This window comes from Danio rerio, chromosome 8, assembly GCF_052040795.2.
Source record: "Danio rerio strain M-AB ecotype USA chromosome 8, GRCz13ab, whole genome shotgun sequence".
In the NCBI taxonomy this organism is placed as follows: domain Eukaryota; kingdom Metazoa; phylum Chordata; class Actinopteri; order Cypriniformes; family Danionidae; genus Danio; species Danio rerio.
In genome coordinates, this window is record NC_141028.1 from 37,544,275 (window position 1) to 37,565,009 (window position 20,735).

Here is a 20,735-nt window from a genome sequence, read left to right on the forward strand (position 1 = left end):
TGGTAGTGCACTAGAATACTGTCAAATACAAAACATTGCCACTCAATGACAGAAATAAAAAAATAAACTTTTTTTATTTTACTTTTGAAGTCCAGGAAAACAGCAGGGGAACTAAACATGTATATACATTTTATTATGAAATGCATCAACTATTATCGCTCTGACAAGAACAAAAAATAGATGGATAAAAATAGATAAAAAGATAGATAAAAAGACAAAAAGATAAAACTAGACATAAAAGTTTGATTCCACAAATTGAATGATACATACAGAATGATATGAACACAAAACAGATTAAAAACTAAATTTCGTAATGTGACAGTAATATAATGTGTTATAATGTGACTAATTAATATCATACACATTTTCACTTTTTTGTCACAGTGACAATATTTGACCATTTTCAAACATGTAAATAAAAAACAAAAAACATGTCTTTTTGCTACTCAACACTGTTGTAAATGTTTAGTCTGAGGGACTGCATTTGTGGGTTATGTATTTTTGTGTGATGGGTATTGCCCAGGCTCATGAAGCAGACGTGGACCTGGACTGTGGAGCAGTACCAGACTGTGGAGTAGTGGCAGACATGGGTTGAGAAGCAGAGGCAAACTGTAGAGCAATGTAGAGACTACCCTAGAGTGATGATGGACTGTGAAGCACTGGCATGGAACAGAAGTGGGTTTGAAAATGGTTAAATATTGTCACTCTGTGACAAGGAAAAAAAATGAAAATGTGTATAATAATAATCAGTCTTTTGAACTCATTACAGCCTTCACGTCTGCTTTTGTCCATGGTCTTCTCATGTAGGTTGTTCTGCCAGTGCTAGAGCCTGAAAGCAAACAAGATGATTAACTGTTAGCATCACTGACTTTTAATAGATCATATCAACTGTTCATCAATATCGTTTAAAAGTCTCTTTCTTGGAAAAAAGGTTAATCCTTAGGTGTGCACTTACACCATGGTTATACATCACACAACTACATGATTTAACAGCAACATATGCGAGTATAACTTTCAGTAGCTGCTTTGAATCATTGTGGACTATTGAAAGTGATATGACCTTTCCATGTAAAGACTTTTCTTAATTTTAAAAAAAGGCAATCAATAATTTCATAATATTCCCTATTATATTTTTCCACTGGAGAAAGTCTTCCGTTTTTTAGTTTAGCTGAATAATAAAAAGGTAAAAACTGCAAAGGTCAATATTATGAGCACAAAAAATAAAATAAAAATATATAAAATTATAAAAATTTAAATTTATTTTTTGATTTTTTGTCAGCCAGATATCGCAGAGCCCTATTTAAAAATGGCCAGATACAAAAGAGAAAGTGATAAATGGAAGACATTGACGAGAAATGTAGCATAGGAAAAAGCATTTGTGCATTTGCGCTACAAGCACTGCGATAGAAAGTCTGAACGTGTATTGAGTGCTGCTGGAAACATTGCGACTCCAACTAGGTCTGCTTAATCCAGACAATGTGTCAGCATGTTAGCTTTTCTGTCAAATAATTTACCAAAAACAGTGGAGAGTTAGTAGCCTACGCTGTTTTTTCCTCAACATCTCACTTATATTGTTATCAATAGGCTAATATTTTTTGTTCTTCTTTTTATTATTATCATTATTATTATTAGTTACTATTTATATTATCACTGATACTGAAAAGTGTTATTTAGGCTATTTGTGAAGTTCTTAAAAATGTAACATTTAATTATTATACAGGAGGGGGGAACCAGTGGATATTGTCCTCACCACTTAAAAAAATGTGTAAATAAAAAAAAAAAAAAAACTAAAAATAAAGGATAAAAGGAAAAGCATGCTCTTCATCATTTTTCATAATCTGATTTGTACATGCTGCTGTGTGTGTGCACTTAGGCTAGACGAGCAGAGTACACACATCTAAAGTTATCTTACTGTGAGCGTTTTAATGGTCAAATAGGTGTCAAAATGCTGTGTTCAGTGATCATTTATAAGAAGCTTAAAGTACAGTTTGTTTCATATTTTTATTCTATTGTACATATTTCCCTTTGCTCATTTACAGGGAGGAAAATAACTGCATATATACAGTTGAAATCCGAATTATTAGCCCTCCTGAATTATTAGCAACCATTTTCCACCAATTTCTGTTTAATGGAAAGAAGATTTTTTTTCAACCCATTTCTAAACATAATAGTTTTAATAACTAATTTTTTATAACTGATTTCATTCATCTTTGTTATGATGACAGCACATACTTTACTATATATTTTTCAAAGTACAAGCATTCAGATTAAAGTACAATTCAAAGGCTTAATTAGGATAATTGGGCAAGTCATTAATATTGACCTTAAAATAGGTTTCAAAATATTTAAACCTGCTTTTATTCTAGCCAAAATAAAACAAATAAGACTTCCTCCAGAAGAAAAAAAATATTATAGAAAATACTGTAAAAAAATCCTGAATTTGTTAAACATCCTTTTGGAAATATTTATTAAAAAAATATAAATAAAAAATTCACAGGAGCGCTAATAATTTTGACTTCAGCTGAAAAATCGTTTTGAATAATCTTGTTTGCAATTATGACAAAAATAATCGTGATTATGATTTTTCCCATAATAGAGCAGCCCTTACTGTATGTGTAATGTAGCCTACAGTAGATTATGTGATGTGATCAATTAAAAAATACATTTTCTTTTTTCTTAGTAATAAACATGCTTTTACACTATACTGTATGCTTTAGAAAAGATACAATAGATGGTGAGAAGTATAGCCCCAGGCTGCAAAAATTAAACAAATATAAGAATGAAGTTGTTTAGCCTTTATAGCGCCCTATTAAATTGTGTTGGGGTAAAAAGAATGTTTACATTTCTTTGACTATCATGGCGATGTTATTACCTCAAATCTTAAACGTGCGCACATTGCAAGAAATGAAAATCGCGTCACAGCACACACTACAAAATATTAAGGTTATCGAGTCAATGAAACACATCACCTGATTGCAGTATAACTTGCTTTATCAATAATTATTATTATTTATTATAGGCCAGGTTACAAATATTTGAAAATCTGTCACTACATGCCAAACACTCAAAATAGGTTCCCTTTTGCATAGCTATTAGTGGCAGTTATGAATTAAATAAATGGGCATATCGGCACGTAAGGTGAGTCGCCTATTATTTATCGTCTGTTTATTTTTCTCAGTTCATTTCTTTCACATGCATGCAGAGTGAACAGTCTGTGCTGTTTCTGCTTGTTTAATAGAGCGCCTCCTCTTATAGCCGGCCTATTTCGGTATAAAGGACAAAAATTTTTTTTTTTATATACTGTATGCTATTCTATCCCCTATATTAAACACAGCAAATGTATAATTAAATATTAGAAACATAAATATTTTAAGTTTCTAAAAGCACATTTTAATGTTTAAGCATTGTTTATTGGCCGTCGGCGTCGATGATGTGCACCTCTCAAAAAATGTAACTACAAGTCGCAACGACACAGAGCGCAAGGTCGTGATTTGTTTGATGGTCGTGATTGGTCGGCTTGGCAGCGCTGACAAGTCTGGGGGCGGGACCAAGAGCCGTGCGAGTGGTGCGAGCCCAATAGAGCGATTGTTTACAAGTGTGGAGTCCCATGAAGGATCTCTGGATAGAAAGTTTTGTTTTGTGTTTATCTCATAGTTAAAGTTGTTCCACGTCCGCCGGTTCCAGCCTCAAAATGAGCGAGTTTGAGTCACTTGCATGTTCAGGAAGCGTTTAGAAAAAACAAAACAACAGCGAAGAAACTCAACACAGAGGAACATTAACACCTCACTGCCAACTAGCGTTTTGAAAGTGTTAATGCAGACCAACAGAGACATTGCGCAGAAGTAAAATAAACAGCTACGCGCGTTGCATGTGCCGTGGGTTACGCCGATCATATCGCAGAAGTATAAACCAGGCTCTATAAACTTTAATTTCATAAGTGCATACAATATAATATTAATAATAATAAGACAATTAGCATGTTTATCAGGGTAGACGACATGCAGTGAGTGGATAATTCCATATGTGCAATATGTACATTTAAATCTCTCCATTTTGCTGTAATGGCTGTGCTGTGTTTGACTGGCAATAGCTTTTAGATTATAACCCGCGACCCACTTATTAATATGCAGCCTTTTTTGATTACATGGGGCCAGTTGCACCAGCAGTGTGTAAGTTAAAATGAAGCCTAGTTGTGACTTAAAGGGACACTAATTTACAATGTACGCACTACTAAATATTTCTGTGTTGCAGCATTTCACTCAGTTTAAACCTAACGCTGTGTTCCAACTAAAAATTTACCGCAGCCTCCCCCCATGTATAATGGTAGAAAAGAGATGACGGTGAGATTAGTTTACATCGAGGAGCTTGCGATGATCTCCCTCTATTCACAGCCTTATTTTCTTCCTAAATCTCGCATTTCTTTCGGTTTGTGAATGAAGAGTTTAATTTTGTTTCAAGAAATGTTTTGTGTTAACATACATTTCTTTATGACTGGGTTTTTTCTCCCTGCTATTTTTTCTTTAACGTGTAGAATATTTAAAAAATCAAGTTTTATGTTTTGATAACTTTGTGTAATTTGTGTGCATTCACAGCAAATTTTCAAAGAACAGTTATATGTAGATGCATTAGTTGCAGAATTCTAAATCAGTTTAACGATTGAAACACTTTTTATTTGATATTAGGTGATTTAATGCAACTATGTATGGCTTTACGGAGAGCTTATGACCTTACTAACTACGGTTTGCCTTAAGAGCATGTGGTGCAACCGAAGTAAAAACAACTTTAGTTATAAACATGCCAGTAGTTATTATTATTATTATTATTATTACTACTACTTCTATTATTATTAGGCAATTTTCTGAAGCAACCCCTGTAACCAATTTAGTGCTTTTGGGTTGTTGTTGTTTTCGGTTAAAGCGCAATGCCCCATTAACACCTCAGACAGGCTGCTTCATTAATAGCCAAACATTTCGTTTGAGATGAGGGCAGGGGTATATCTTGAGTATATTTCACAAGCAAGGTTGACACAAAATCCCCGGTTATATACCTTTTACCTATAGGCCAACTTCTGGTAATGTAGGCTTATATAGGCTGTTTCTATTCACAGCAACTTATGGACTGAACTACGTGTTAATTAAAATTTCTATATTAGGCTCGTAGCAATTGATATTGGAGTCATGGAATATTGTTTGCATTTATTTTGCATATTGTTTGCAATATCCTACTTTAATAATAATAATAATAATTAATATTATATTAAAAAGTTTTTTCTATTTCTAAATAAATAGCCTACTGTAAATTAGGCCTACAACCATTAATGATTTATATATGAAATTAGAAATGAAATTCTTAATAATATTTGTAAAGGAAACAAATATAGGTCTTATATGTGCCGTTATATATATTTCAATTAATATGGAATATAAGTGCATGTTTTCACCAAAACTATGATAGATTTTTTTTTAAATGTGTGATTGTGTAAAACAATATAATTTGCAAATAAAATAATGTTTTTTTTTCTCTTTCTCTAAAGAAATTGTTACCACCTCGTTTAGAGCATCATTATGGGCATTTTACGTTATAACTAATGTGGGTCAAACAATAGATCTGTGACAGAGAAACTACAGGTTTTGGGACACACTCGTCACTACATCGTTCTTTTCCCAAACGACACTATGATACTATGATATTTCTGCCGCGAGTTACGTTGTTGTTTGGGAAACCCAGCCCTGGTGCAGAGCCAGAGGAAGAAGCGTGCTGCGCTTGTGGAGCAGATAAGAAGCAAGAGAAACTTCTAGACCAGGGGAGAGTTTCCCAAACAACGACATAAATCTGAATGAAGGGGTAATCTACTGTATTTTAGCCTAATTATTATTTCTAATGTTTACACACTGTGAAATAGGCTAATCCAATCTTAAAAAAACACACACACTAAATCATTTTTTGTGAATTGTTTTTATTCCGAGCTAAATAACATTTTAGAAAATGTTGCATATCAAGCTGTTGGTATCTCCTCGCGGTTGAAATTGGCTGTTATGCGAAAAAAAAAAGAACAAATATTAGCTCGCAGGCTAGTTGCTTTTTAGATTTAATTTAAGCCTATATTCAGCTGACAGCGCACACTCAGCCGCGATACAGAGAGAAAAAGTAAATAATAGATTCTTTAATGTAAACGACTAAGAAAAACTTCGGCTATATACTCGGGAGAGGACGTAATGAGATCTAGACTGGCTGTAAAATATATACACCAATAGTAATAGTTAATCAACGCATTTTATTTAAAAAAAATCTACTCATTTTAATATTGCGATTTTTACATTTTTTAGAGAATGTCTGTTTTTATTAACTTTTCTGTCATTTATTTCAAATTTGTCATTATTTTATTAATTTGATGATGTTAATATTTTACATAGGCTATTTTATATACACATCTAAAATCATTCAAATTAAGGTTGTGACGATGAGGAAATTTCCCCACCGGTTAATCGACATGTGACAACACCGGTAATACCGGTATCATAGTGGGGGTCGGGGTTTCCTCTTTTCTTTCTGCTTTTAAATAGCTTATAAATGCATATAATACTTTCACTTTCAGTTTTGCGGGAATTGCCAATTCAGCGTAAATTGTTTGAATGGACGAATGTGATGAATGTTAGAATGTTTTTAAAACGAATAAGAAAATAAAATAGCAAGATAAGTAATTAAATTGCACAAAGTTTAAATAAGATTAAACGAATGAACAAGAAACAAATATAAAAGAAAAGCTTTCAAAATTACATTACAAAAATGACAGGTTGACACAGTCTTTAAAAAAAATAAATAAATAAAACATTGTAAATTGGCATTTATTAACAGTGAGGTTTACTTGTTCTTTGCGAGGAATCCTGGGCAATATGTTGACCATCTCTGGCTTAAGATGGGATCTTGTGGGGCTCACTATGTTCCCCATCGTGCTGAACACACCCTCAGATGAGCAGCTTGTTGCACGTAAAGATACTTTTTGGTTACATTTGCTAACAGGGGAAATATGTTTGGTTGTCTTTTGTTGTCCTACCTGACTTCAATTTCTTAATGTATTATTTAGCCTATTGCATTATATATTAATAGCTTAGTCCTTATGAACAATCCGTTTATAAAATAGCCTTATTAACGAATTTATAGGCTAGTGAAGAATAAACCGAATATGAAATATGATCCTTGCATAATGATCACAACTAAACAAGCTAGCACTCATTTTATATATAAACTTTAAATAAAAAAGAAAGAGATGTTAAGAAATTAAACATTGTGTAAAAAATCTAAAGACAGGCTAAATAAAAGCAATTTTATTTAACAGGCTAAAAAAATAATCTAAACTATATGATCTTGCTTTTTTTGGTTATATCGATACAAGCTTTGAGCTCTCTTACAAGCACAGTTGACAGGCGCAGGTGTCTTATGTCACTGTCAGTGGCGGATTACACACAGCATACCCTGGCAAGATGTTTTATTTGTTGCCGATTGGCGTGTTGTTCCTTTTTTAAAACACCTTTTGTTTTTAAAATCCCTCACGGTAATGTTGTCTATCGAGTTATATAGTCTCCCTCGGAGATATTGTAGTTCAGTAACGTGGTTCGCAGCATATAACCGTGAAGCTTAAATAGGCTGAGCATATTTTTATTAATTTTAAGACACATTAATACAAACTAGCCACCCTTTGATTTTTTTTCGTTTACGTATATTTTTATCAATCGAAAAATGCAATGAATAGTTTAATTTGGTTTTCATTTTATTAGAATTAATATAATTAATAGGCTACACAACTCCTATTGGCTCGAATTGCGTTTTGACAGATAAGGCGTGACTTTCTGGCTCAAAGATATTTGTGCCTGTTAATTTCAGCGCTGTATTTTGACAGATTTCGCAAAGGCTTCAGCTGTTCTACCTGTCAGCTGGTACCAGCCTCAGTTTTGCGACTTGACCTGTGTGGCGTTTCGATGTCTGAATGATAGCGAGAGAGAGATGAGATCAGACCTCAGATTCGATGTGTAGCCGCACTTCACAGTTACTTTACAGCAATTTTTAATATTGGCTCACCTAAATTAACTTTTCATTTATTAAAAGCCGAAATATTTCCAGACAGATGAAGCAACTTTCGGTTTTTAAAGACAGCGGCCTCAGTGATAAAAGACGCGCACACAGGTTACATTCTTGTAGGCATATTCATCTTTTATTTTTTTACATGAAATGCATAAAGTGCAAAAAAGAAGAGCTGAACTTCGGAAAAAGTGCTCACTTCAGTTGCCGTGATGATTGCTTTGTTTCTCTGCAGATGGCTTGTCAATGGCGCAGCATTGCTACATCATTCTTGTTTTAATAAAAATAAGATATTTATTATTAAACACTGTGAGATGATGGTCGCGTGATTTTTAAAATGAGAGTATGCCTTGCATATTTATTCTCACGTGATAAATGAAATATGACGCATTACTATGTTCAGATTTTAATTATAAAGCATGCTCTGGTCTTAAGTAAATTTGTCACGGTTGCAGGTTTGTGCGCTTTTCCGGAGTGTATGTTTGATCACGTGGGTTTGTTTTGTTTTGGTTGTCCATGTGTATTTGTTATGCTCACGTGACATGACGACTATCAGCGGGGCTGATTACTCACCAGCTGAGGCTCATTATTAGCCCTATATCAGGGCGACGTTTCTATGTCTCATTGTCAGTTCGTTACATCTGTTCTCATGTGTGTTATCTGTGCTCAGGCCCCTGAGGAGATTTCTGGACCCTGTTTTTTCCTGTCTGTTCCTGCCCTGTGTTCGTCGTCCTCCTAGCCTGTCACTTCCCTGTTTGTTTATTTTGACTTGGTCAAATAAACCTTATTTTCACTTGCATTTGGATCCTATTTTGACTCTTATTTTTGTTGAACGTGACAAAATTATTACGAATTCTATTTTCCATTTAATTAAAATAAATATTTAATAAAAAAATAAATAAAAAAACGAATACTTAGAAAAAACAAATGTGAGGACGGTGTCACGGTAAAAACGTGATGTCACCGGTGTTGCGTCTTAAAACCGGTATCACCTTCAACACCGTCTATCGTGGCAAGCCTAATTTGCTTTGAACTTGAGAGAGAAAAGCGAATTTTACCTGTCAGTGGCTGCACATTGCTCCTAAATAGCATAAAGCATTTCTTTTTGATTTCAGTCTTTTGTAACATTCTTTCTTTTTTTTTTTTACTTTAACCCATTAAAAGAAAAAGTGTCATAATAAATACAATTATTATTAAAAATGCAATTAAGTTTTGTCTGTCGCATAGTTAACTATGTGATGTGGGTAAATGGTGTTTCAATGCTGCAAGTCCTATATTTCAAACCTGCGGGAAGCACTGTAATTGATCGTTTTTTTTTCCCAATAAGGTGGTGTAATAAATACATTACAATTTTTAATTAAAAGTTATTCACATTAAATAATAATACTAAAAAACATTGGTTTAAAGAATGTTAAAAACGCAGGATTATGTTTTAAATAACTCCAAATCGAGGCATTCATTTTAGGCCTCTACAAACTACAAAACGTCAATGCAAATTAATGCAATACTATATGTAAAAATAAACTATTATATACTATAGTGGCCTATAAAAAATGGTCAATATTGCCTTATTTCTCGTCTCGCTCAGCACGTGTGCATTGAATCGCAAGTGACAGATACAGAGGAAATTAATAAAAATAATATAGGCTAGATTTAAAATAATATAGCCCACCTAGCAGTTTTCTTTAAAATTATAATAGGCCTGTATATAAAAATGGACTGAAAATTCTTGTAGGCCTTTTGTGATGTTCAGTTATAAAAATGCTTATCTGTACATTTGTAAAACTGTCCTGTTTAGGCTATACTGCTTCTGCTTTTGAAAAGGAAAAAAATAGTCTGGGCTATACTTTGAATTAATCAAAAACAGTTATAGGTTCAGTGATAAACAGTTAATAATGGCACAAAGAAACATCAATAGGGCGTCGATTAGGGAAGTTCGGTTCTGAGTTTTTTGGATGAGACTCTTAACTCCTAATTTTGGAGTCGGTGGAATACATATGCATTCACTTAAAATAGTGCAAGGATTAAATATGCTGTCTCATATCGCACTTTACACAATGCTACTACGTCAATTCCAACATTGTGTTGTTCTCTGGTCAGATAAAACCAGCAGTAAATCATTTCCAGCCAAAATAAAATAGTTATCAACCTAAACTTTTTTACAGCATATTTTAATTGTCTAGTTTAACTAGTTTAGTTTAACTTAGAAAATTACAATGCAATCTTGGAGACATAAAGTTAAAACATAATTTTAATATCAAAATGTTTAATGGAAAGATGAGTGGCAGTTCATTAACAAATAATCCCAACTGAGCCCAAACAATGTTAAAAACTATATAGAATAGTCTAATTATTTAGTATAGTCTAAGTATCTAAATACTTTACAGAGAGAATAAAATAATCTGTGGTTGTTCATTTCTTTGTTTATTGATCGGTTGAAGTGTCAAAAAATAAAGTAGCTAGCTTCTTCATTTGATTTAATGACCAATTAAATATTAAACCACATACATGAAATATTTAACTTAAATAATTCATTCATAAACAAACCTAAAATAATAAATAAAAGCAGTGTGACAGAGCAGTATATGCTTTAAGGCACAGTCTCTCTTATAAATGTGGTTTTCTTTAAAGTGTACTTTTAAATAGCTCATTAGTTTACTCTTAAATATTACTGTTTGTTTGTGCAATTTGTTAATTATTGTAATTTAATAAAGGTGTGTTAATGAGACGGCGGAAGAAAAGGCGAATTATTAAGTGTTGTTCACAATAAATAATAATCATATTAATAAAAACACTGATTTAAAAAGTATTTTGTGACACCTACATCTATCATTACAAACACAGGTTCGTTTTAAAATAATAACTCTGTACCAAAGCGTTTATTTTAGGCCTGTATAAACTATAAAACATCTCTGCAAATTAATGCAATGCAATATAAAAAACAAAATTCAATATTTTGTCAATATTGCCTTGTCTCTCAGCGCACAGGCACACGCACTGAACTTCAAGTAACAGACAGAAAAAATAATTTAAAATAATGTAGCACACCTTGCAGCTTTCTTTAAAATTATGATAGGCCTGTATATAAAAATAGCGCCAGACCGTTTCTCAGTATTTCGCTGGTAATGTTTTTAAATAAATAATTAGGCCTACTTAAATATTAATTTGCTATTAATGTACAGTAATTGAGACAAAATAACATAATAGTAAAATATAAATATAATAAAAGTAAAATAAGAGTAATAATAAGAAAAAAATAAGATTTTTAATAGGTAAAAATAAGAGTAAAATATAATCAACAAAATGTAAATTAAAACTGTGAATTAATAGGTAAATAAAAAGCTTATTTATTGACCATCTTAGTCCTATCACTTTAAAATAACAAACACTGTTTATCACTCTACGACGCAATAGTTTTTATTCATAACAATTTGCTTTTGTATGTTATTATTAGCAGTATTAATTATTATATCCATATTTATATTTGTTTTATTAAAAAAAAAGCTTAGATTTGCCCACCTGCAGGTTTTAGACCATATGCGGGCAACATGTTTTTTAGGATATAACTCAGGTTTATGACAACACTTAGTTATTATTGTTCATTTATTCATTTGCTGAAAATTAGAACTGCATTTAGAAATAGTTTTGAAACAAATACTTGCGCTTAACAAACGCAACTAATTATTATTATTAGGCTAACTGATGTCTGTGCGTAAAGATTTTCCTATCCACCAAGAGCGAAAGTGAAAGTAGATCATTTATCTCTCATTCTCGCGCGGTAGATGCTCTGTTTAACAGTTTTCTGTTAAAAATAACTGTTAACTGTTTGCTTGTGAAATGCTCAGTTTTTCCACTTAAACTTACTTTACGTCATGTAAATAGCAAATGCGCTTATGGCACGATGCAAGGCTATTAAAGGGAATGGGAGATGAGACTCTGATTGGTTTATTCTCAAAATACACCTATAACTCATTAAGAAAATAAACTCAACCCTTTAGATCATGCTTAAAATTTGCTTAAAATAAAAAAGGCCTAAAATGCACATTATTTTTAAAGTAATTTTAGTTACTTAGTTTCTTCCTGCATTGTTATTGACAGAAATTCTTACCATCACCACCATCACTGTCTGGCTTCCTGGATTTCTGTCAAGATTCACCTGTTATTTCCTGAAGGGAGAAAGTGAGAGAGACATTATTATTCACTTATTTAAATTATTTTATTATTTTAATTATTATTAGTTTATTTTCTTAATAAATTAAAACGTGCACTCATTGACTTCCATGTTATTATTTTTCCTACTATTGGACTTTTCTACTTTACAAGTTTATTTTTTCTGTTAAACGAAAAACAAGGTATTTTGATGGAAGAAGAAAACCTGCAATCATTGAATTCCAAAATAAAAACACCAAAAATATGGAAGTCAATGAGTACAGGTTTTCATCTTCCATCTTCTTTTGTGTTTAACAGAAAAAATAAACCCATAAAGGGTGTGCAAATGATGACACATTTGTCATTTTTGGGTATGAGCCAGTCACAGAGTTGTTTTCTACAGAGGTTTGTTAATTCTTGACAAAAGAATTAACAAACCTCTGTAAAAAACAACTCTGTGTTGGTCAAAGCGACTGGCTCATGGAGGTACTGAAACAGAAAAGCAAAGATAAAGAAAATTCAACATTCGTTTACTTACTTTTAAAGTCTCGCATAACAAACCATGCCCTCATAAACCATGAAGAAACACATGTTATAATAGTCTACTGCTAGCACCATGTAAACCTACACATACTGTGTCCTCATAAACCATGAAGAAACACAGATTGAAGGAAGTGAAGGATGAGCAAATGATGACAAAATTGTCATTTTTGGGTGAACTATCCTTTTAAGGAGTGTCAAAATAGCATTACAAAAGAATTAACAAACCTCTGTAGAAGACAGCTCTGTTTGTGTTTGTCAAAGTGACTGACTTATAGAGGTGCTGAAAGAGAGAAGTAAAGAAAGATGAAGAAAACATGAAATTCACTTACTGAAAGCTTTAAGTCTTGCAAAACCAATCATGTCCTCATAAACCATGAAGAAACACACATGTTATAAAATAACAGTCTACTGGTAACATTGTAAACCTACACATACTGTGTCCTCATAAACCATGAATAAACACACAGGACAGTGACTAAACACAGTGTGTTTAGTCATGGTTTATGAGGACCAAGTATGACTATTGGATGTGACTTAGCAGTACAATGTTTTTTTTTATTAAATCTGTGTTTCTTCATGGTTTATGAGGACACAGTATGTGTAGTTTTACAATGTTAACAGAAGACTGTTGTTTTATAATGTGTGCTTCTTCATGGTTTATGAGGACATGATTGGTTTAAAGTACCAAAATAGCTTGACAAAACAATTACAAAAACCTCTGTAGAAGACAAGTCTTTGTGTTTGTCAAAGTGACAGGCTCATATAGGTACTAAAAGCGAGAAGCAAAGAAAGATGAAGAAAACTACTGAAAGCTTTAAGGCTTGCATAACCAATCATGTCCTCATAAACCCTGAAGAAATACACAGATTTAATAAAACAATAGTCTACTGCTAAGTCACATCTAATAGACATACTTGGTCCTTATAAACCATGACTAAACACGCAGGACTGCTACACTGCATTTAGCAGAGATAGGAAACTGTTATTTTAGCACTTAAAGGGATAGTTCATCCAAAAATTAACATTTACTCTATTAATTTACCCTCAAGTGTTCCAAACCTTTATGGGTTTATTTCTTCTATTAAACACAAAAGATACTTTGAAAACCAATGAATATTGACTTTCATATTATTTGTGTTTTCTACTATGGAAGTCTATGGTTACAGGTTTACATCTTTTTTTTAAAGTACTTTCTTTTGTCTTTAACAGAAGAAATAACCCAAAATGGTTTGAAACAAGTAAAATGTAAGCAAATAATGACACATTTGTACCGTTTGGGTGAACTATCCATTTAGGGAGTGTCAAAATAGCATTACAAAAGAATTAACAAACCTCTGTAGAAGACAACTTTGTTTGTGTTTGTTAAAGTGACGGACTCATGAAGGTACTGAAAGAGAGAAGCAAAGATAAAGAAAATTTACCATTCGTTTACTTACTGTTTTAAGTTTTGCACAACAAACCATGCCCTCATAAACCATGAAGAAACACACGTTATAATAGTCTACTGCTAGCACCATGTAAAACTACACATACTGTGTCCTCATAAACCATGAAGAAACACGCAGTTTCCATAAAACAACATCCTACTGCTAAGTCACATTAAATAGACATACTGTGTCTTCATAAACCATGACTAAACACACAGGACCGCTACATTGCATTTAGCTGAAAAAGGAAACTGTAATTTTAGCATTTAAAGGGATGGTTCACTCAAAAATGAACATTTACTCACTATGAATTTACCCTCAAGTGTTCCAAACTTTTATGTGCTTATTTCTTCTGATAAACAACAAAAACAAGATATTATGATGGAAGAAGAAAACCTGCAATCAATAGCCCCTTTCACACATACAGACCTTTCCAGAAAATTGCCGGCAATTTTCCGGAAAGGTTGTATGTGTGAACAGGTCCTTTTTGAAAATACCGGTAAATTCGTTCTGGCTATTTTCCGGAAAGAGAAGTTGTAACATTACCGGCAATGTGCCGGAATGCTGCGCTGTGTGAATGCAAAAGGAAGATTCCCGTAATAAGCGCGTGCACGTCTAGAACGTGCTGACGTGAGACGTCTGCTTTAGCCAATCACAACAGTCAGACGCATTTACGTCCGCGCGGTTTGTGAGGATAAAAGCCTTTGAATATTTTTCCAGACACATTTAGCTGCTAGAAGTTAGTCAGATCACGTTTATATGTTCTTCTTAATGATAACTGTGTAAATAATCATCGATGAGATGCTTATGATAAGCCGTTGTTTACCTTCAAGCTTTGCACATGCACATATTATGATCATCTCGACATGCGAAAGTGATCCTGCGAAAGTTGTTCACAATATTGATCATCCACAGAGTTTGTAATTTAGTCAAATGTTTACAAATACAAGCGCAGCCGTTTAAAGCTCATTTGTGGTGAATGTTGTCAGAATTTACCGGTATTTTGGAATGGATGTGTGAATGCTCTTTTCCGGAAAATTTCCGTAACGTCCTCGCCTGTGTGAACAGCGCTTTTTTGAATATACAGGTAAAGTCTTTCCGGAAATTTTCCAGATATTTACCGGTATCACTGTGTGAAAGGGGCTAATGACTTCCATAATAGAAAACACAAATAATATGGAAGTCAATGGTTACAAGTTTCCATCTTTTTTCAAAGTATCTTCTTTTGTGTTCAACAGAAAAAATAAACCCATAAAGATTTAAAACAAGTAAAGGGTGAGCAAATGATGACACAATTGTACTGTTTGGGTGAACTATCCCTTTAAGGAGTGTCAAAATAGCATTACAAAAGAATTAACTAACCTCTGTAGAAGACAGCTTTGTTTGTGTTTGACAAAGTGACTGGGTCATGGAGGTACTGAAAGAGAGAAGCAAAGAAAGATGAAGGAAACATGACATTCGCTTACTGAAAGCTTTAAGTCTCACAAAACCAATCATGTCCTCATAAACCATGACTAAACACACAGGATTGCTACACTGCATTTAGTCTAATTAAGAAACTGTCATTTTAGCACTTAAAGGGATGGTTCACCCAAAAATGAACATTTACTTACTATGAATTACAGGTTTACATCTTTTTAAAAGTATTTTGTTTTGTCTTTAACAGAACAAATAAAGAAACAAGTAAAGGGTAGGCAAATGAGGACACAATTGTACTGTTGGGTGAACTATCCCTTTAAGGAGTGTCAAAATAACATGACAAAAGAATAAACAAACCTCTGTAGAAAACAACTCTGTGTTGGTCAAAGTGACGGGCTCAGGGAGGTACTGAAAAAGAGAAGCAAAGATAAGATTTTTTTAACATTGTTAAATTACTTTAAGTCACGCATAACAAATCATGCCCTTACAAATTACGAAGAAACACACGTTATAATTGTCTACTGCTAGCACTATGTCAACCTACACATACTGTGTCCTTATGAACCATGAAGAAACACACAGATTTAATAAAACAATAGTCTACTGCTAAGTCACATCTAATAGACATACTTGGTCCTCATAAACCATGACTAAACACACAGGACTGCTAACCTGCATTTAGCAGAAATAGGAAACTGTCATTTTAGCACTTAAAGGGATGGTTCACCTAAAAATTAACATTTACTCACTATTAATTTACCCTCGAGTGTTCCAAACCTTTAAGGGTTTATTTCTTTTGTTAAAAACAAAACATACTTTGAAAAACGATGGAAACCTGTAACCATTGACTTTTATATTACTTGTTTTTTACTACTATGGAAGTCAATGGTTACAGGTTTCTATCTTATTTCAAAGTATCTTATTTGTTTTGTTAAACAGAAAAAAGAAAACCATAAAGGTTTGGAACACTTGAGGGTAAACTAATAGTGAGTAAATGTTCATTTTTGGGTAAAACTATCCTTTCAAGAAGTATCAAAATAGCTTGACAAAAGAATTAACAAACCTCTGTAGAAGACAACTCTGTGTTTGTCAAAGCGACTGGCTTATGGAGGTGCTGAAAGAGAAAAGTAAAGAAAGATGAAGAAAACATGAGATTCGCTTACTGAAAGCTTTAAGTCTCGTTTAACCAATCATGTCCTCATAAACCATGAAGAAACACACACGTTATAAAACAATAGTCTACTGCTAACATTGCATTCTACATACAGTGTCCTCATAAACCATGAGTAAACACACAGATTTATTAAAACAATATCCTACTGCTAAGTCACATCCAATAGACATACTTGGTCCTCATAAACCATGACAAAACACACAGGACTGCTACACTGCATTTAGCAGAAATATGAAACTGTTATTTTAGCACTTAAAGGGATGATTCACCCAAAAACGAACATTTACTCACTAACAATTTACCCTCAAGGGTTCCAAACCTTTACGTGTTTATTTCTTCTGATAAAAAACAAAAACAAGACATTTGGTGGAAGAAAATCTGCAATCATTGACTTTCATGGTAGAAAACAAGAAAAGATGGAAACCTGTAATCATTCACTCCCATATTATTTGTAAGTATTTTCTTTTGTCTTTAACAGAATAAATAACCCCAAAAAGGTTTGAGACAATTAAAGGGTGAGCAAATGATGACACAATTGTACTTTTTGGGAGAACTATCCTTTTAAAAAGTGTCAAAATAGTTTGACAAAATAATTAACAAACCTCTGTAGAAGACAACTCTGTGTTTGTCAAAGTGACGAGCTCATAGAGGTACTGAAAGAGAGAAACAAAGATAAAGAAAATGTAACATTTGTTTACTAACTGTTTGAAGTCTCGCATAACAAAAAATGCCCTCATAAACCATGAAGAAACACATGTTATAATAGTCTACTGCTAGCACCATGTAAACCTACACATACTGTGTCCTCATAAACCATGAGTAAACACACAGATTTATTAAAACAATATCCTACTGCTAAGTCACATCTAATAGACATACTTGGTCCTCATAAACCATGACTAATCACACAGGACTGCTACACTGCATTTAGCAGAAATATGTAACTGTCATTTTAGCACTTAAAGGGATGATTCACACAAAAATTAACATTTACTCACTATTAATTTACCCTCAAGTGTTCCAAACCTTTAAGGGTTTCTTTTTTCTGTTAAACACAAAAGAAGATACTTTGAAAAACGATGGAAACCTGTAACCATTGACTTTCATATTATTTGTGTTTTCTATTATGTAAGTCAATGGATACATGTTTCCATCTTTTTTCAAAGTATCTCATTTGTTTTATTAAACAGAAAAAAAGAAACCCATAAAGGTTTGAAACACTTGAGGGTAAATTAATAGTGAGTAAATGTTCATTTTTGGGTGAACTATGCCTTTAAGGAGTGTCAAAATAGCTTGACAAAAGAATTAACAAACCTCTGTAGAAAACAACTCTGTTTGTGTTTGTCCAAGCGACGGGCTCATGGAGGTACCGAAAGAGAGAAGCAAAGAAAGATGAAGAAAACATGACATTCACTTACTGAAAGCTTCAAGTCTTCCATAACCAATCATGTCCTCATAAACTATGAGTAAACACACATATTAGATATAACAATAGCTTGCTGCTAACTCACATAAAATAGACATACTTGGTCCTCATAAACCATGACTAAACACACAGGACTGCTACGTTGAATGTAGTAGAAATATGAAACTGTCATTTTAGCACTTAAAGGGATGATTCACACAAAAATTTATATTTACTCACTATTAATTTACCCTCAAGTGTTCCAAACCTTTAAGGGTTTATTACTTCTGTTAAACAACAAAAACAAGATATTTTGATGGAAGAAGAAAACCTGCAATCATTGACTTCCACAACAGAAAACACAAATAATATGGAAGTCTATGGTTACAGGTTTCCATATTTTTTCTAAGTATCTTCTTTTGTCTTTAACAGAAGAAATATCCCAATAATGGTTTGAGACAAGTAAAGGGGGATCAAATAATGAGACAATTGCACTTTTTGGATGAACTATCCCTTTAAGGAGTGTCAAATTAGCATGACAAAATAATTAACAAACCTCTGTAGAAGACAACTCTGTTTGTGTTGGTTAAAGCCACAGGCTCATGGAGGCGCTGAAAGAGAGAAGCAAAGAAAGATGAAGAAAACATTAAAAGCTTTAAGTCTCGCATAACAAACCATGTCCTCATAAACCATGAATAAACAGATTTAACAAAACAATAGCCTACTGCTAAGTCACATTCAGTAGACATACTTGGTCCTCATAAACCATGAGCAAACACACAGATATTAAAACAATAGCCTATTGATAGGTCAGCAAACTTGACATTGTTTCTCTTGATATCTCAATATTGTAAGCTATAAAAAAAAAGCTTTAAATATTAGTAATATTTGTTATTTCTCAAATGTGGTAAAAAACAATATTATTATAATATGTAGGCCTAGTAATGGTTAAAATGCTCAATTTTGCATAGATCTGGCATGTTAAACTTTAAATTGGTCTTTAATGCACAGGACAGAGATGACATCAGAATACAAATTCAAAATTCTGAAGATGAGCGTTAGATGTATGCTTGCACTCTCTTATGGTCCACATGCAAATAGATCATTTTCACTGGTATAACCAGGCATTTGTCATCATCAGATTTCAACTTGCATTATTTTCATCATTTAACAACAGTAGTTTATACTGCAACTGTGTAAACGTTTAATCTTACACAGGGCTCGAAATTAACTTTTTTACTTGGTAGCACCGGTGCTCCCAACTTCAAAAATTTAGGAGCACCAGAAAAAATTTAGGAGCACCACAAAAAATTTAGAGATGACATTGATATTTGTGTGCAATAATTCCAAAATGTGTATGTATTAAAATTCTAGAATATTAATGATGATGAAAATGACAATAATAGTAACAATGAATTACATTTGTCATTATCATGCTGCCTTGAATGTGCTTGAATGCAAGTTATCTGCTATAAAAAGTCTGTTACTTTCTGAAAAATAAATGTATAGTTTGCATCAAACAAAAATGAAGCATTGCAGTAAGAAATATTTATTTTGTACTGCTAAACAGCATATATATGCATGTCAGTTTAATAAATAATATTTCAGCTGCAAAACAAACAAAAGATTATAATAAAATATTAAATTCAAGGCTGAAAGCTGCAAAACAGTCATCAGTAACTAAATAAAAAAAATATATACATCTCATGAAAGAATAGGCAAAAGAAAGAAAATAAAGTCTCACTTCTATCACTATTTAAAAGTTTTGGTTTCAGTTTGTGTCAATTTAAATGTTCAGTCTGAGCTGATCTTCATTTTTCTGTGTTTGTGGAAAAGCAGGCGAGTCAGCCGACCCAATTTATGAGCAGGTTGAGCACCGGCGCAATACCGCTGTTTGTTATGAGACGCAGTTTCAGTGTAAACTTAGTAAAGGCGAGCTTCTTTGGCGATGATACAGTATTAGATTTGACTTTTAGCGGACATTTGCACTGAACACGCAGTGAATGCAACGCATGGAGATTCGACCACCTTCTCCGAAAAGCACGTACTCGATTGATCTCAGCTGGCGGATCAATATTCACCACGTGTCATGATCGCTCTCATCTGCGCCTCAACTTTAGGTGGGGTTTGCACTTTGCAAACCTGTGTGCTTTACGTTTTCACACTTTAGCCGTTTGCATTTCCCGTGGACATAAAAGCTCCCTCCCTGTCATCTAACAGTGGATAGCCTTGAGTGATTGACAGCTAATATGAACCAATATAGCGGCAGGGAAGAGCGATTCAGCACGTTTTAAAAAAAAAATCAAAACAGGTCGCACTAATGCGCCCAAATATATTATGAGGTCGCATCGATTAATTTTCGGGCGCATATGCGACCAAAATGGTCGCAATTTCGAGCCCTGTTACACATAATACTCACCGTGTGAATAGAGGCTAATCTAAAGAAAAAACTTTGAATTGTTATATTGCGATTCTCAATATAATAATGTATCGCTACACCCATATTAAATGTATTATTATATAAAAATAACTGCACAGATAC

General features: G+C 33.1%; 1 protein-coding gene and 1 long non-coding RNA gene across 8 annotated transcripts in view; one reads left to right on the plus strand and one right to left on the minus strand.

Annotated features, from left to right (window-relative positions):
- Positions 1–20,735, plus strand: part of LOC147842742 (uncharacterized) — a 103,360-nt gene that overhangs the window by 45,319 nt on the left and 37,306 nt on the right. The window lies entirely within an intron of this gene.
- Positions 56–20,735, minus strand: part of LOC147842743 (uncharacterized) — a 227,523-nt gene continuing 206,843 nt past the window's right edge. For 4 of the 7 annotated variants that reach the window (XM_087265075.1, XM_087265076.1, XM_087265077.1 and 1 more), the window contains 9 exons: positions 18,103–18,804; positions 17,391–17,441; positions 16,678–16,728; positions 15,972–16,022; positions 15,558–15,612; positions 14,101–14,155; positions 12,994–13,048; positions 12,185–12,242; positions 56–829 (listed from right to left, as the gene is read on the minus strand). In XM_087265075.1, coding sequence (XP_087121201.1) covers positions 14,145–14,155; positions 15,558–15,612; positions 15,972–16,022; positions 16,678–16,728; positions 17,391–17,441; positions 18,103–18,198 — 315 coding nt within the window. In that variant the 5' untranslated portion in view covers positions 18,199–18,804 and the 3' untranslated portion in view covers positions 56–829; positions 12,185–12,242; positions 12,994–13,048; positions 14,101–14,144. The remainder of the gene's footprint in view (positions 830–12,184; positions 12,243–12,993; positions 13,049–14,100; positions 14,156–15,557; positions 15,613–15,971; positions 16,023–16,677; positions 16,729–17,390; positions 17,442–18,102; positions 18,805–20,735) is intronic. The other 3 variants (XM_088651082.1, XM_087265091.1, XM_087265072.1) reach the window with 2 other exon arrangements.